The following is a 14,717-nucleotide window of genomic DNA, read 5'->3' as shown; positions in this document are numbered from 1 at the left end:
GGGGAGAAAGTTCATAAATGTCACAGCCCAGTCTGTTTTTCTTAAAAATAGATTAGTCAGAAGAGTCTTCCTCGGAGGTGCAGTAACGCCCAAAAGGTTGACAGAGCCCAGCTGTCCACTTCTGGCCGAGCGGCACAGCTGCGCCGACAGTCACAGCCGGCATTGTTACCGCATGTTAAGGTCGAGGTTAACAGGGAGCCACGAGCTCAACGGTGTCGGTTTAAAAAGCTGCTAATACAAGCTACTTCGTCGCTGGCAACATGTTAAGACACCAGCTCGCTGCGGTTGGCTGCGGTTCCTCTTTATGTGAAATCCATTGGAAGAGACGTACCAGTGACAAAGCTCAGTGAAGAATGACATTGGCTGCACAAACACGTTCTTATAAACCTAGAGGCTCTCTCGACCAGAACAATCAAAACTAGACCAAAGCACCGGGGTGGTTGGAAAGGGTGGATGGAGAAATAAAATCATGTGATTTAGTCTTTGGCTCAGTACAATCACATTCGACAACTCAGACACCTTGTAAGCTGTCCGTCACATAAAGTCTGCAGCACCTGGATGGAATGACCGCGACAACAAAAAAAAGCTTCTCAAGAATTTAAAGCCGAGAGGTCGGAGCTTATAGAGGTACGAAGAAAAGCAGACGAGATGTCAGTTTCTTTTCCCGCCGTGACAGGCAGCTCGGAAACTTCCCGGTAATGAGATGCGCCAGGATTTTTTTTCCCGACAAACATAACAAGCTTTGTTCCAAATAATTCTGCCCTGCTTTAGACATTTTAATTAGCAAGCTTAAGTATTTGTACAGAATATAGTCATTAAGGGGGTACCATGTCATGAATTATGATTACGATTACCAGATGGACTTTTTTTTTTCCCCATGAAGCTCTGCAAAATTAGCTGACAAGTTGGATTTTTGTGTTCCAAAACATAAATAAGTAACAGCCACTGCTGACAGGTCTATAATCTTCCCAGTGTTACAGTGCAAAAGCAATACATGGGAAAAGGGGAGGGCCGAGGGCTGATAATGGCAGGATTAGATGGATTGCCTCCTCCTCGATTACACTACTTGAACCTATTCCACGGGTTCAGATATTAGCAGCGGGGTCGGCGTAGACGCTGTGTCAAGGGTACAGTATCTGTGTCCGATCGTTTTAATTAAGTGGTGGTGGGTGTGTCGCTCCTTTGCTAGGCTCATAACAAAGATCCCATTGATCCTGGAGCCGGGGGTGGGAGGGTGGGGGGGGGATTTACTTGCTAAATCTCAGCATGTCCATCTCCCAACAGATCTAACCCCCATCGAGAGCAAAGCTTAGGGAGTGAATACCACTGCAGCACCTCTAAATGTCCTTCTGCTGAGTTAGCTAAATGACTGACTACGCATGCATGTGTGTCTGTGTGTGTGTGTGTACACATACGTGTGTGTGCATCTGGTTTCACATAAAAGCGGGGCGTTTTAAAGCCCCAGGTGTGGTAGCAGCCTCCTGATACTGCACAGTTCAGCAATAATGGCAGCTGCATAAGACTAACAGCAAAATCAGATAAGCAGGTTGCCAATCCCTCATTGTGCAGATAATGTGTATCCCCTATGTCAAAGGGAAGCAGAATCAGGGGGTACAAAAAAGAGAAAAGAAACTAATTAAGACTGAATTCACTGGGCTCGTCTCCACACTAATGGGTTTCGATTAATCATCAAACAACGGGCAGAAAAGGAAAAAATCCTGTTACAATGCCTTCCTTCAGCTCCATCATTCCTGTGTCCTTCTCCCCAGGTGAGAATCACCTTCATGCACCCTCTGGACACTCAGGTCAGCCAGTGCAAGATTACTATTGTGCAATCAATACGACTACCTGTATTTAATTATCGGGCAAAGATTTAAAACGACGCCTTTGGTGCAAAGGTGACACAAAACATTTTTTTAGTGGCTTGGTGAGATGAAACGTGCTCAACACTTTGAGTGTCCCTTGCCCCGGCATTGCAACGGCACTATAGGGGATGTTGCGGTGCTGGGAGGTGGCCAGACTTGGGTGTTTGATGGAGTTGCTAGGGCGCTGGCGGATGGTTGCTAGGTGATTGCTCCATCTTTGTTCTGAAATTCTGAGTACTGCTCGGGACTTCCAACTGATCCAAGGGCAAAGCGGCACGCCAGAGATTACTTTGCTGTGTTTGGTCCTCGACTATGTGGGACAGTTTCCTGCAAAGTGGGAGATAAGCTACATCTTCAAAAAGCGTGGCTAAAAAAACATTTGCTCTCTCTTTTTTTTTTTGTATACTTAAAATGTAATGTTGTGATTTGTGCGCTTTGTCTCGTGGATATTTAAAGCCGGGGTGCAGAACTTTTGTCTTCCCCATCTGGCAGTGAGAGTAATTACACAAACACTGCCAACACCGATTTATGACGTGTGCCTGCAGGTGAGCTCGATGCATTTCCCCCGGTGATTAGTGTTCGTCCTCGCCGTCGATCATGTTCTTCTTTTACTTTCCTCCTTCCTCTGAATTCAAAGTTTGCTTCTTAGGATTCTCAACCATCTCTTCTCCTGTGGTCATAGCGGTGTCTATATATTATATACTGTGTTGCTATACATATGCAAATAAAAACAAAATTAAACAAATATATTAAAGCTTACAGTGGTACGTGTTTTAACTGTTTTTTTCTTCTCTCATTCAGACAGAGAGGAGAGTTACTTGTTTTCCAGGTGTTTGTGGACACTGCATTGGATGTTAGGGTGACTCTGGTGGCTTGACGAGTTGTTTTTAAATTGTTAGATGCTTAACTTTACTTCGATAGCACATTTAATGTAAAGACCAAAGTTTTTACAAAACAGCAATATCACAATAAAATCTCAATTCAACCACACAAACAATAATACCATTAAAGTCAAACAGAATGTATGCCAAATTAAAAATATAGGTGTTCAATGTTTGTTTGCTGTTCCACAATCCACAGGCTCGGGCTGTGAAACCAGAAAGCAGCCTCATGAGATTACGATAGTGATATTAGTACCAGCAGTATTAACTCAAGTTGTATCAATAGCAGTATTCCCAGAAGCGAGGGTATGCAATCAATTAATCTGTTTATTAGTATGGCAAAGCTGTGGAGCAGCAGCCTTTTGCCAAACGCTCCTCTTTTTTTGGTGGTTAAGTGATTTTTTTTAAGGATGCCTCTTGGCTGAAAATGATATGCCTCGAATGAAAGCGATTGAAGGTTAGTGGGGAGATGAAGCTAAAGCCCCTTTCACCTTGGAACAGATGATTGTATTTTGCCACGCTGATGGAACTAGAAAGCATGAGACTAGTGTTCGTTTGTCTCCCCATACTCATTCAGAATTCCACAGGGGCGCCTCCGTAGCAAAGAAAGACTGTATCTGTATCAGCCTTGAAATATATTGGATGAAATGAGACACAGGAGAATGCTGCCTCATTCTCTCTCTCTGATCTGATGCTTTTCTCAGTGCACAGAGCCACCCTTTAAAGGCAATCACCATCTGGCTTATGGCCACCTTTGTGTGAAGGCTTCTCTGCATATTAGAGGGCAGAAGGATCAGACTGATACAAGAACCGAGAATGATAAAATACGATGCGCCTGAACTTGTTGGTGTGTGCACGCACACGAGAGGTCGAAGTAAACAGCTGCACTTGAATGTAGCTCTCGTAGTGGCTTGGCCCCGCAGTGTTGTCACCTCATTGACACAAATCAATAATGACACTTCCTTAGAGCGGGACGGCAGACGTTGCCAAGTGGCAGAGGAGCTGAGAGCACACTGACCTCTGGGCACTCCTGGAGCTCTGTCATCTCCATCAGTGTTACAGAGCAGGTGTGTCTGGCCACCAGAGCGGCCACAGGAGTGGTCCCATTCAGCCTGGAGTATCTGCATCCCCACAGCTAAAGACAACAAACACACCTCCCTGGCATGGCGACCCGGAGGTGAGCGTGCGCAAAAGAATGCGTGGGTAAGTTTGGGAGAGCAGCGTTTGAATCTAGTTGAGCATTCTGCAAGAGAAAAGGAGGAGCGCGAGGAGGGAAAGCAGATCAATAGTGCAATTTCAATGACAAACGTCTGCAAAAGAAGAGAGGGATAGGATTCGGCAATGGGGGCCATTAGGCTGCTGAGGGAACAATGAAACTGTCATGACAGATCCAGAGCTCTTCATTGCCAGCACACATTCATAGATGACAGAGGATGTCAATAGCTCATTTCCATAGTCGACGGGCCTGGCTTCCTCATCCAGCAGCTGATCGTGCTGCTGGTGTAAAACCTGCTCCCCTCCAGCGACTCACATTATTACACTCCCAGTGACAAGATGGCCAAGAATCATCCTTCTCCTAAAATTCCGCTCTCTCTCTATCTTCCTCACGTCCAATCCGGCCCATCCAGGAGACTTACTGCATCGAAGAGAATTGGATTGCAGTTTCCAGACCAAACTAACCATGACCGTCACACCAGACAGCACCAGGGTTTAATAGCCAATCCACAGACATCCGGTGATATTCAATCTGGAAGGCCAAATTTAACCCCGTCTCCTACAAAATCTTGTTTCCATACAATGAAACGGCTTTCGCGGTTACGTTTATTCTCTCCCGGATTGGGGCCTCCGTCTTAAACACGTGGTTGACATTGAATTTTAAATAAACATGTTACATTGGTTAGGTAAAGTTGAACAAAATAATGTTGTCATTTCAACTCTAGTCTCACCTGAGACACGAAAAAGTGTCATCATGGGTAAAAGTCCTGTGTCTGTTTGACCCATCCCCCCCCCGGACCTTCCCACTGTACAGATTTTCCGCAGACTATACATATATATTTGTGAAATAAATAGTTTCCCTCAAAATGTTATCGACAGTGCAGTTTCTTTTTGTATGGAAACTTCATTTTTAGGTGACCAGGCTGCCAAATCCAATACAGACAACGTTTTAGGCTGTGGTTTGTGTAAGCCATACACATTGAATTTACCTTCCGTATAGGCAATAATCTAGTTCGGCAGAGGCTTATGTGTCTTGCAGCAAGTAAAACAATTTGCTATTAGCCTTCTTTTCATATTAATACAGACTTTAATTGCCTTGCACCCGATCAATAGAGAGCATGGTGTATTTAACTTTCAGCTTACTGCTGAAAAAGCCAGTGTCATAAATATATCTTAGTAAAACAGAGAGGAAAATAGCAGAGGAGGCTTATTGAAAGGGATGCAAACCAATAGAGAGAGAGAGAGAGAGAGAGAGAGAGAGAGAGAGAGAGAGAGAGAGAGAGAGAGAGAGGGAACTAAGATGGAAAAAGAAAGAGAAAGTGTGCGTGCCTGTGTGTGCGCTCGGTATACATGAGGCGGAAACCATCAGGGAGAAAAGTTGCTCTCATGTAAAAGTAAGCTCATTACAACTCTCTAAAACTCGTAAAGCAAAGGACGTACACACACACATCCAAAACTAATCTCGCAGCAGATGCAACACGTAGAGGTTGGAGAAAAAGGTCTCCAACCTGCAATAATCACACTCATTAGAGGTTCTCCAGGGTTCATGACTCGATGGACAACTCAGCTGAAGACTAATGAGAGCTGAACTCAACCCTTAAACCTCGCTTAGCATCAATAATTTAGGAAGCTCGGGGCAATTAACACTTATCAGATTCCAGGTTTGCTTACGAAACCCATACCCCGTAAAAGTGGGAGATGGATGAAACACCACTTGGATAGCTAGTTTTATCCTCGGTAAGTAACGGATTATTTTGTATTATTCATTTCTTTTAAACAATATGTGATTTCACACCCCGTGTCACAAACATGCGTCACAAACGCTGGCGTTGTTTGTGACTTTTTGAAGATGGATGTGCTGTGTTCTTTTCAATTTGGAAAATAAAGTCATCAGCAGTGTTCTGATTAATACGGAAAGAAAAGCGGAAACAACAGCGGCGGCGGGCAGCCGGCCACTAGGAAACATGCGCAGAACGCTAGCTGATACGCAGGGAGAGTTTAGTCAACCTCTTGTGAACATTGTGTCTTCTTGAAAGATACAATCTCGCGGGTTCGAGGAAGCTGGCTCCGTGCCACTTTCTGAATAGAATTAAACTGCTGAGAGGACAGTAGCGCTGCTTTCCTGGGTGCAATAATTGTTATAGTGATAATCTGATTTAAATTCTGGCACATCTCCTCTGCTCTCAAGCAATACCATTCATTGTTTGTGGTACAGAGTTGTACGTGCCCTAAACGATCAAGCGCTTTACTTTAAAAAGAGAAAAACACCTTTGAAATAACAAGAAAACTCAGCTCTTGTCGATGTACCTTGCTATTGCTGTTTGCAGAAACATTTTCACACATCTCTCACATATAAAAATAACCAAATCCTGTATGTTTCTAGAACTTCAAAAAAGGTGAACATCTGACGTTGTTGCTATAGTATTCCCTTAAAAAGTCAAAGACTTTTTCCTATTAGGTTTTATTTTTTTACATCTGCAACAAAGTTTTACAATCATAGGAAACACAGATGCTGGCCAGGACCAGAAGAGACTCTAAATGTGTAAATGTGACAAGTGGCTTTACAGGAAGTAAGGAGCTCAAGTCACAATTGACCAGCGATCAAGCACTTCATGGTCTCTGCATTCAGGATTCTTTTCTTTTTTGCAATATGAAATCTTGAGTGAGAAAGAAATGGATGACGGCGCAGCCAACTGTAATATATCAGATCAAAACTTGCATCATCTGTACTCGACTGACTTTTTAACAAAAAATGTAGCGGATGAAAATCGGTGAGATACATTGATTGCCAAAATTTTAAGAAAGGTACAGAATATGACATCAGCTTGAAAGTAAAGTAAGTAATTACTGTGGTCTGGGTAAAGGGCCAACTGGATTTTAGTCAAAAGAGCCTCCTTTGGACTACATCAGAGATAAGAACATCAATGCCTCACATCTACTTACTGAAACAGCTGAGCTTGGCAGACAAGGCATCAAAATGTCGGAATCAGGTTAAAACTAGACTATTTTTATTGTATTTTTTACAGCTACCTCTGTTCAAATGCATTACTTCACTCTGTGTACGGGAGCAGTCAGTTCGAACGTGGGACATGATCCCAAACCAACTTCTCTACTTCTGTAAAAAAAAGTTTCATCAAAAAAGTTCTTTACATTATTATTTGTTACTGCGACTGCATCTGAAATGTCACTTTATCCGTTGTGATTTTTCTTCTTTAAAAATGAAGTGTATTGACTGAACTGATCGGGCCAGACAGCCAAAGAGCCCAAACACTTGTGTGTTATTATTATATCTATTTATTTTTTTTGTGATACATCAAAATAAGTTGTTTTTCTGATACTTCAGTATAAATTGATTCAAGAAGAAGACAAAGAAGAAAACATTTTAGCACAACATTTCTACATTCATGAACTAAATTGTAATGGCCAATTGAAGAAAAATGCTCCTGCCAGCTAACATTTATGCTGCAAACTGTGAAACCGAAATACAATGTATAAAGCAGACATTTGTTGATTGTGAAATTATGTTACATTCAGTAGGGACTTGAGGCCCACGGCACGGATGGAGAACAATTTCATAGCACTCAAATTTTTAACAATGCAGTTATGCATCTTTATATCGTGGCTGCTTTCTCTTTTCCTGAGGCATTTCTGTAGGTGATCCGTGTTTTTGAGAAGTGCAATGTTGCATTTTTAAAACCACGACAGCACAATATGCCTCAGAGGACTCGCACTGCTTCTTGTAATGTGATCATGTAGATTTGGAGTGTGTTCAAACTTCAATATAACGCTTGATTGAATTCAGACATAATTCAGACATTTTCAATGTAGGTTTGGCCCTCTGCACTCTCTCTCAAGAAATATTGTTTGAATCATTACTTCCAAAACCTTCGAAAAGGTCACCAGTTCCTTTAGAATGACCAAGCCAGTTATTCCTTCTGTTGTGGTATTGTTAAAACAATAGAAGGTCTTTCCTTTATTAATCATCTGTATTCCTGCTCACAAACAATATTCTCTGCAGGCGACTGTAGCTTTTTTTTCTGGATGCGACAAAGGGAATTACCTCGGCGGTGCCAGATAGTGAGGCTTCATTTTTCAGATGGCTGTCTGCATTTCCTCTCTGTGCTGAGGTGCCAAATGAGAGCATTATGAAGTTGCTTTTGTGTGCTTTTGCGTCGGCTGTGACCCAGTTGAATGAATAACAGGCAGAGGTCCAGTAAACTGGCTCCAAACTCCACTGCATGCTCACGGAAATCACTCTCAGACGGTGATTGTGTGAGCCCCCTGTAGCATGAAAGGCACGCGTGAGATCTTTTTATTTGCTTTACTTATGAAATTTCTCGTTGCTGTCAAATCGATAAAGAGATGGCGCCACGTTTATGGAAAAGTCTGAGGAACTCGAAAGATTACATTTTCAAAGCTGGCGTCACACAAAAGCCCTTTTGCCAATTTAATTCATTAGCATGTGCTATTCAAATGCCACCCTGTCCAACATTTTTCATTTCAAGATTTACTATTCAGGATTGTAACAAGTGATAATGTATTTCAATCCTTTGAGCACACAGTTAAGAAAAGAAACATATTCAGTAATAGCAATAGGTCATTCCTTTGAATGTCATTCAGCATTACAAATGAGTTCCTCGGATTTCATACTTTTTCAAATATCAAACACAATAACAGTCTAAAATATGATCCATAGTGTGATAGCAGCTTTAAAGACGGGTACTATCAAAGAGAGCAGCGACGCACCTAACGTAAATAAAAACAGATGTTCACAGATACATTTTATGTTATTATTTTTGGATGCATTACAGTCTGCAAATCACAATGCAATTTGTATAGACGGGATATCAGTGAAATACTTACTGTGTAGTTCATCAAACGAGGAGAAAACAACTTCATGTTTACGAGAGAAAGCGATCACATTTGTTTTTTTATTATTATTTTTTTAAAATGGTGTCAGCTCCATTATTGTTGCAGGGGAACACCATGTTATACAAAGCAGAGGAAGAAAGATGTACATCTATAGCGACACTACAGAGCAGTATGTCTACAGAATGTGATCAAATGTACAGTATTTTAGTTTTGGGTTATTATGATCCATAAGACGATCAAAGCTGATAGTGTTCAAGACATTTAATGCATTTTATTGTAGTTTACTGCACAACACACCGCATAAATAATAATGTAGTGAGCCAACCCACCCTTCCAGTCAAGAATATTTACACAACTAGTTAATAACTTACAGGCTGTAATCTAAAGCATTCATTGTTTACTTCCCTGATACCAAAAGAAAGAAGAAGAAAAAAAAACTCACCCAGTTGATTGTTGTGGATGACGTGCATATCATCGTGGCTCTGAAAAGACACATTATTTTAAATTAATAATTACAGCGTAGGTCTTAGATCTTCAAACACAAATCCAAATAATGACCTATAAAAATCCACGGTTATGTTTTTACAAAAAAATGCAGAGAGTGTAAAAAAAAATTTTTTTAAAGTTCAAAAACGGCTCATGTGAAGATTCTCAGTTGTGGCTAAATGCTCCATTTCATCTTCCTAATCACTAATTAAGACTTAGTGATACTAAATATGGAAAGCCCTGTGGGTTATTTGGAGAGAAAAAAAGGGTGATACCACATGCCATTAGTCCCTCCTAATTGTGTGGGTTTTCTGCCTGCAGCATTTAGGCGCCGCACATTTGCCTCAATTAAGGCGCGCAACGCTGTTCCACCTCCAGAGCTGCCGGCGCACGCGGCAGACCACGGAGAGGAGTGAATCAATCACAAGCTGAGCAAACTTTGAAGAGGTTGTCTCTTCCCTCCCATCTTCCTGAGGAAGTCTTTCCGCCTTTTGGAGAAGGCGAAAACGTGCGAGTTCTGGCTGTTTCGAGAACTCCAGAACGAGAGCAGCAGAGTATTAATAGATAATGACAAACCCAGGCCTGTTTTGATTTATCACTTCCTCTAGAATAACAATAATTTTTACTGGCAAGCTGTTGCAGCCTTCAGAGAGCTTCACCAAGTCATGAATTTACTCTCAGTGGGTGTGTTGCAGTGGTTACAGGGACTCACAATACTTTGGTGGTAGGCCTACATGTAACCTGCTTTTTCAGCACATTTGGAGGACTGGCAAATTTCATAATAGAAAACAAATCAGTCAATTTCCTGTAACTATGATGACAACACATCATTTATTATTTCTACTTCTATTATATTCATTAAGTCCTGAATCCAGCACTTTTTCAGATGCACGAACAACAACAAAACGCTCTCCATATGCACAGCGATGATTCATGCACACGGAAGGCTCTGGTCATATTTTCAGGTGATCAGAGTTAAAGGAAAATATATGCACAGGCAGACAAGATCATATCAGGGTGATTCAATTCAGTGGGTACAAGACATCATCTTAATTGGACTCAGTTGCATTAGTCATGCCCGCAAGGTTTCTGTCTCATCTTATCACACACACACACTTCTCCTCTGAAATCATTTCCTCAGCTGAAGAGTGAGGGCACCATAAGGAAAAGAAATGCATAAGCTGGGAGAATTTGACTCGTTATCAGATAATTACTCTCGTAAAATCTTTTCAACGTCAACACATATGATTGATGGCAACTGGCAAATAATTCATAAAAGAAATTTGGCTGGATGAATGTGGTTGTTGTGACAGAAGAGTGGCAGGTGCAAAGATTTTTTTTTTTTTTACTACGTCTCCTCCAGCACAACTCAACTCTGAGGCAGAGAGGAAACGGAAAATCACTGCACTGTCGCTGTCAAACTAAATAAATCACACCTCTGGTGTGATGAAGAGACTGGTCAGGGAGACCTTACCAATTATATTGATTGTGTGTGTGTGTGTGTGTGTGTGTGTGTGTGTGTGTGTGTGTACACAATGTGTGCATGTGAGTTTGGAACATGATTTTACATGGCCCTAAGTTTTATGACAGGATTTAATAAGGTCTTAATCAGAAATTCCAGCCAAACAGTGGACCCCTTAACACTATCATCTATCCGTTTGTAATGTTTTATGGATATCAGGAGTTCTTTTGTTATGAGCTGTAGTTTTATAGCCAGTGTGGAGTCAGAATAAAAAGCAGCCCTCTCATTCATTTAAATCAAACCACTATTATTGCACAGCAGGTGTCCCAACGCAGCTGAATACGGGTAAAATCTGGAAACACCTCATCTAACAAAAGCATTGCTTTGGCCAATCAGTTACATGCAGGCACACATCCTTTGTAATGCAAATGACTTTTTCCCTCTTCGGGCTGGGCGATGTGGAAATACTTACGATGCTGCCCTAAGAAAAACAAGGAAACACAACGGGTGAGGTCGTTTTTATTCAAGAACCCGTTTGACGCGTTCACTATCCAGCGTCGACTGTCACGTCTGTACGTTGGTGCTTTCGCGGAAAGCCCTGAAGATCGAGGGGAGGTTTTGTTTGGCTGATGGCGCGTACTGTTGGATGATGAGTTTCAAGATGTTGTGGATATTTGTTTGTCCGTCTGTAGTCCCAACTTGTTTACAGCACAGCTTGCACATTATTTCTTTATATTATATTTTCTCACTGGCGTCTTGTCTTACAGTTCCGATTTGTTTGAGATCAACTACTCAACATTTAGCCTGTTACATTAATCGAGTTATTGATCTAATTAGTGCTTTCTGGGGGGTTTATTGACGATATTTACGGACTGATCTCACTAATATGAATATAGTTGCTTTATAGTAGTGTTGATATCTTTTGAGATGTATTTTTTGCTGATCCAAATGTAAAAAAAACAACTGGTAAAAACAAGATGAATGCACTAACAATGTACATGGTCAAAACCGTCTTAAATCCTGGTCCTTGAGCACACTTTAAAAAAAAAAGAAGAAAAAAAGTGCAATTGAGTGATGCCAAGGCCACACATCTTTCTCTGGTAAATCTTCCAATATTCTGCGCATGAGTGAACTCAGATCAAGTCTAACATCTTTTTCGCCATTACCGTAAAATGAATTATTCTCGGCTCGCAGAGCTCGGCTCTTTTTTGGCCTTCTATGCTTCTGCACACAGGTAACGCTCGCCTTAATTCCATCCGACAGCCGGCTGTCAGCCATTTGCAGCAGGATTTAGACACCCATAGGTGTTAAAAATGAATTGTCTATGAGTCGACACCGTCTATCTGAAGGGGTTAGTTTCACCGTGCCTTGAGCGCTTTTGGTCTCCGGCACTTCAGCGCTGATGCAGACAGACAGAAAGATTGTGCCTCGTGTAATTTAACCTCAGATCGTCGGCAGCGTAGCGGCTGAGGTGTACATGCGTAAGCTCCTCTGGATGCTCAACCTTCGGAGTGCGGTTGTTATGTAATCAAGGACGCTCGCAAAAGACAACCCTCTGAGGTCTGCCTTTGATTTGGAGGCTCGACAAACACACACACACACACAAACACACACACACACACACACACAGACACACACACACAGGCATGGCAGAGCTCCTGCCCCATGCTACAGCTCTCCATCCCGAGGGCACAGGCGCTCCACTGACGTGAGTGACCTGTCAGGTCCCATTAGCTCTCTTTTCACTGACGGCAAGAATGATTCAAGGTTGTGGGATTTTCAGAAATTTGACAAGTGAGAGGAAAAACTGCATTCAATAGTCATTTTTTAACCACAAAAGCGCTTAATGTGTGATGACTTAATGACTTGGAACGTCTGCTGCATTGAAACTTCAGAAGGCTTCCCCCCCATAATCTTTTTCTGCATTTAGTTGACTTCAAGTGGAAATTGGGAGAAAATAGCAGTTGATAGCAACTCTTAACTTGCTTTTAATGACACTCACCATTTCCCCCATGATGATGTGCCCGACAGTAACTTTTAGAAGAAATCGTCCACCTGGGAACGAAGGATCTCTGTAATTGACCTTTCGCCAAGGCTGCTGTAAGTTACTGTTGCTCAGCATGTCAAGCCCGGCCTTATGTTCTCATTTTTAAATCAGATTTTAATGACGATTCCTTAAGTTTTCACTGGATTTTCAGCGTTTTTTCAAGGGTCTACCTGTGATACCCGTTTTTTTGTTTTATGCGAAGTTCTAGAAAAAGACGAGTACTACAACTTGTTTTGTATTGTTTTATTTTAATATATTTTGATGGGGAGTACATTTTATGAGGTGAAATTCACCCGACGTTAAAGATAGTCTAACTATTTTTAACGTTAGTGTTTGAGGGTTAAGCCAATATTTACAACACAGTTTAATAAACCCCTTACTCTCATGCTGCTGTTGGGTTTTTGTAAAGGCAAAAAAACACATCCTCCTCTGAACGCTTGAAATGTCTTGCTCTCTTTAAAAAGTCTTGTTCTCATAAGAAGATCGATGCACACTAATTCAGCATGTGGAAGTTGTACAAAGTTGCCAGGCTTAGTCACCAAATCCAGCGAGACAGTCACCAACCGCTGTTAGCTAACGACATCGGTGCAACAAAACCAAAACAAATGACAGAGCATCCTGTTAAGGCATCTATATTTTGGAGGCTTATTAACTGGCATTAGATGCTGTGTGTATATAATTTGATGGTATCCACAGCAACAAGCATCATCCTGTCCCCAGTAAAGTAGGTAGTAGTCAAGCAGGGCACAATGATTTATCTGAATTATTTGGTTATCTATGGTTAAATGTCTGCATGCATTATGCTCTGTGTGTTAACGCGAAGGGGCTGCAACAATTATAAAATGTCATTAAAAAAATGTAATCTTTGTCGCCTTAAAAACGATTTTAAATGACACCATTTCTTTCCTCCTCTCCCTTTGTGTAACACACCTAAAAATAGATTTGATCAAGTAGCTTTTGCTTCATTAATAATCTGGAATATAAAAGTGAGAGTGAACAACTAATGTGACTGCATTTCAATTTCACATTTGCGAGATAATGTAATTAGCAGGATAAATTACAATCGGCTGCATGCTTCACATGTGCGAGCCTGGTTAAATCTACGGAGTGACATATTCTGTCGCATCAGAGAGTTCTTGATCATTTGGAGACCAAAGAAAAGGCTCTTGGCAGTTCAGAAGGTAGAAAACAATATCAAAAGGTTTGCCAAGATCCGGATTTTCTGTCTTTATCCGGGTGAGTGGAGTTTTGGTTTGTTGGTGAACCTGCTGCTCTGCTCCTGGAATGTTGTAGCTGCCCTCTCCGGGTTCACAGCCCTGTGGCTGGAAATGCTGAGTTTACCTTGGACGAGCACACTTGCAGTTTGTTGTATATTCTTGACACATAAAAATCTCTCTCTGGAATATAGATTTTTCACTCTGCATTCTAGATTTTCTCTCACAGTGAACGTGGTTCAACATGGACACCCTCACTTAGTGAGAAGACTGCGCACAGAGGGATTCAGCTTTGCTTTTCTAAGCACAGAAAACAAAACTGTTGCCAACAGAGGCGACCAGACCGCGCAAAATTGTTGACAGTGGTCCAAATCTGGTTGCCCGGAGCAACGAGGCAACTGTTACCGTCAAGCCCTGCTGTGCAAGTTATTTAGGGTCATAGTACACTTCCCCGGCTGATATCGTTCACCTGATTTTAGCCTCTTGGTTACACAGGAAAACATTACTTTGGCTCTGATGCTTGAGCTTGCTGGACTGTATCTCTGTGTTGAGGCTTCCTTGCTGGAGATGAGGCTTCACCTGAGTCGAGTCAAAAGGTTACACAAGAACACGGACGGCTGTGAAGCGCCGTGAGCAATCTAAACCGGTATCTGGTCAGTATAGGGTTATTCTAAC

The 14,717-nt window shown here is 41.8% G+C and overlaps 1 protein-coding gene across 1 annotated transcript in view; it reads right to left on the bottom strand.

The window, feature by feature from the left end:
* b3glcta (beta 3-glucosyltransferase a) overlaps positions 1 to 14,717 on the bottom strand; it is a 55,084-nt gene that overhangs the window by 24,490 nt on the left and 15,877 nt on the right. The window contains exon 3 of the mRNA XM_068585797.1: positions 9,276 to 9,315. Coding sequence (XP_068441898.1) covers positions 9,276 to 9,315 — 40 coding nt within the window. The remainder of the gene's footprint in view (positions 1 to 9,275; positions 9,316 to 14,717) is intronic.

The sequence above is a fragment of the Clinocottus analis genome, unplaced genomic scaffold, assembly GCF_023055335.1.
Source record: "Clinocottus analis isolate CAN_PGR_092001 unplaced genomic scaffold, fCliAna1.0.p SCAF_2, whole genome shotgun sequence".
Classification (NCBI taxonomy): Eukaryota; Metazoa; Chordata; class Actinopteri; order Perciformes; family Cottidae; genus Clinocottus; species Clinocottus analis.
The sequence above is the reverse complement of the archived record's forward strand: the minus strand, read 5'-3'. Positions and strand labels throughout refer to the sequence as shown.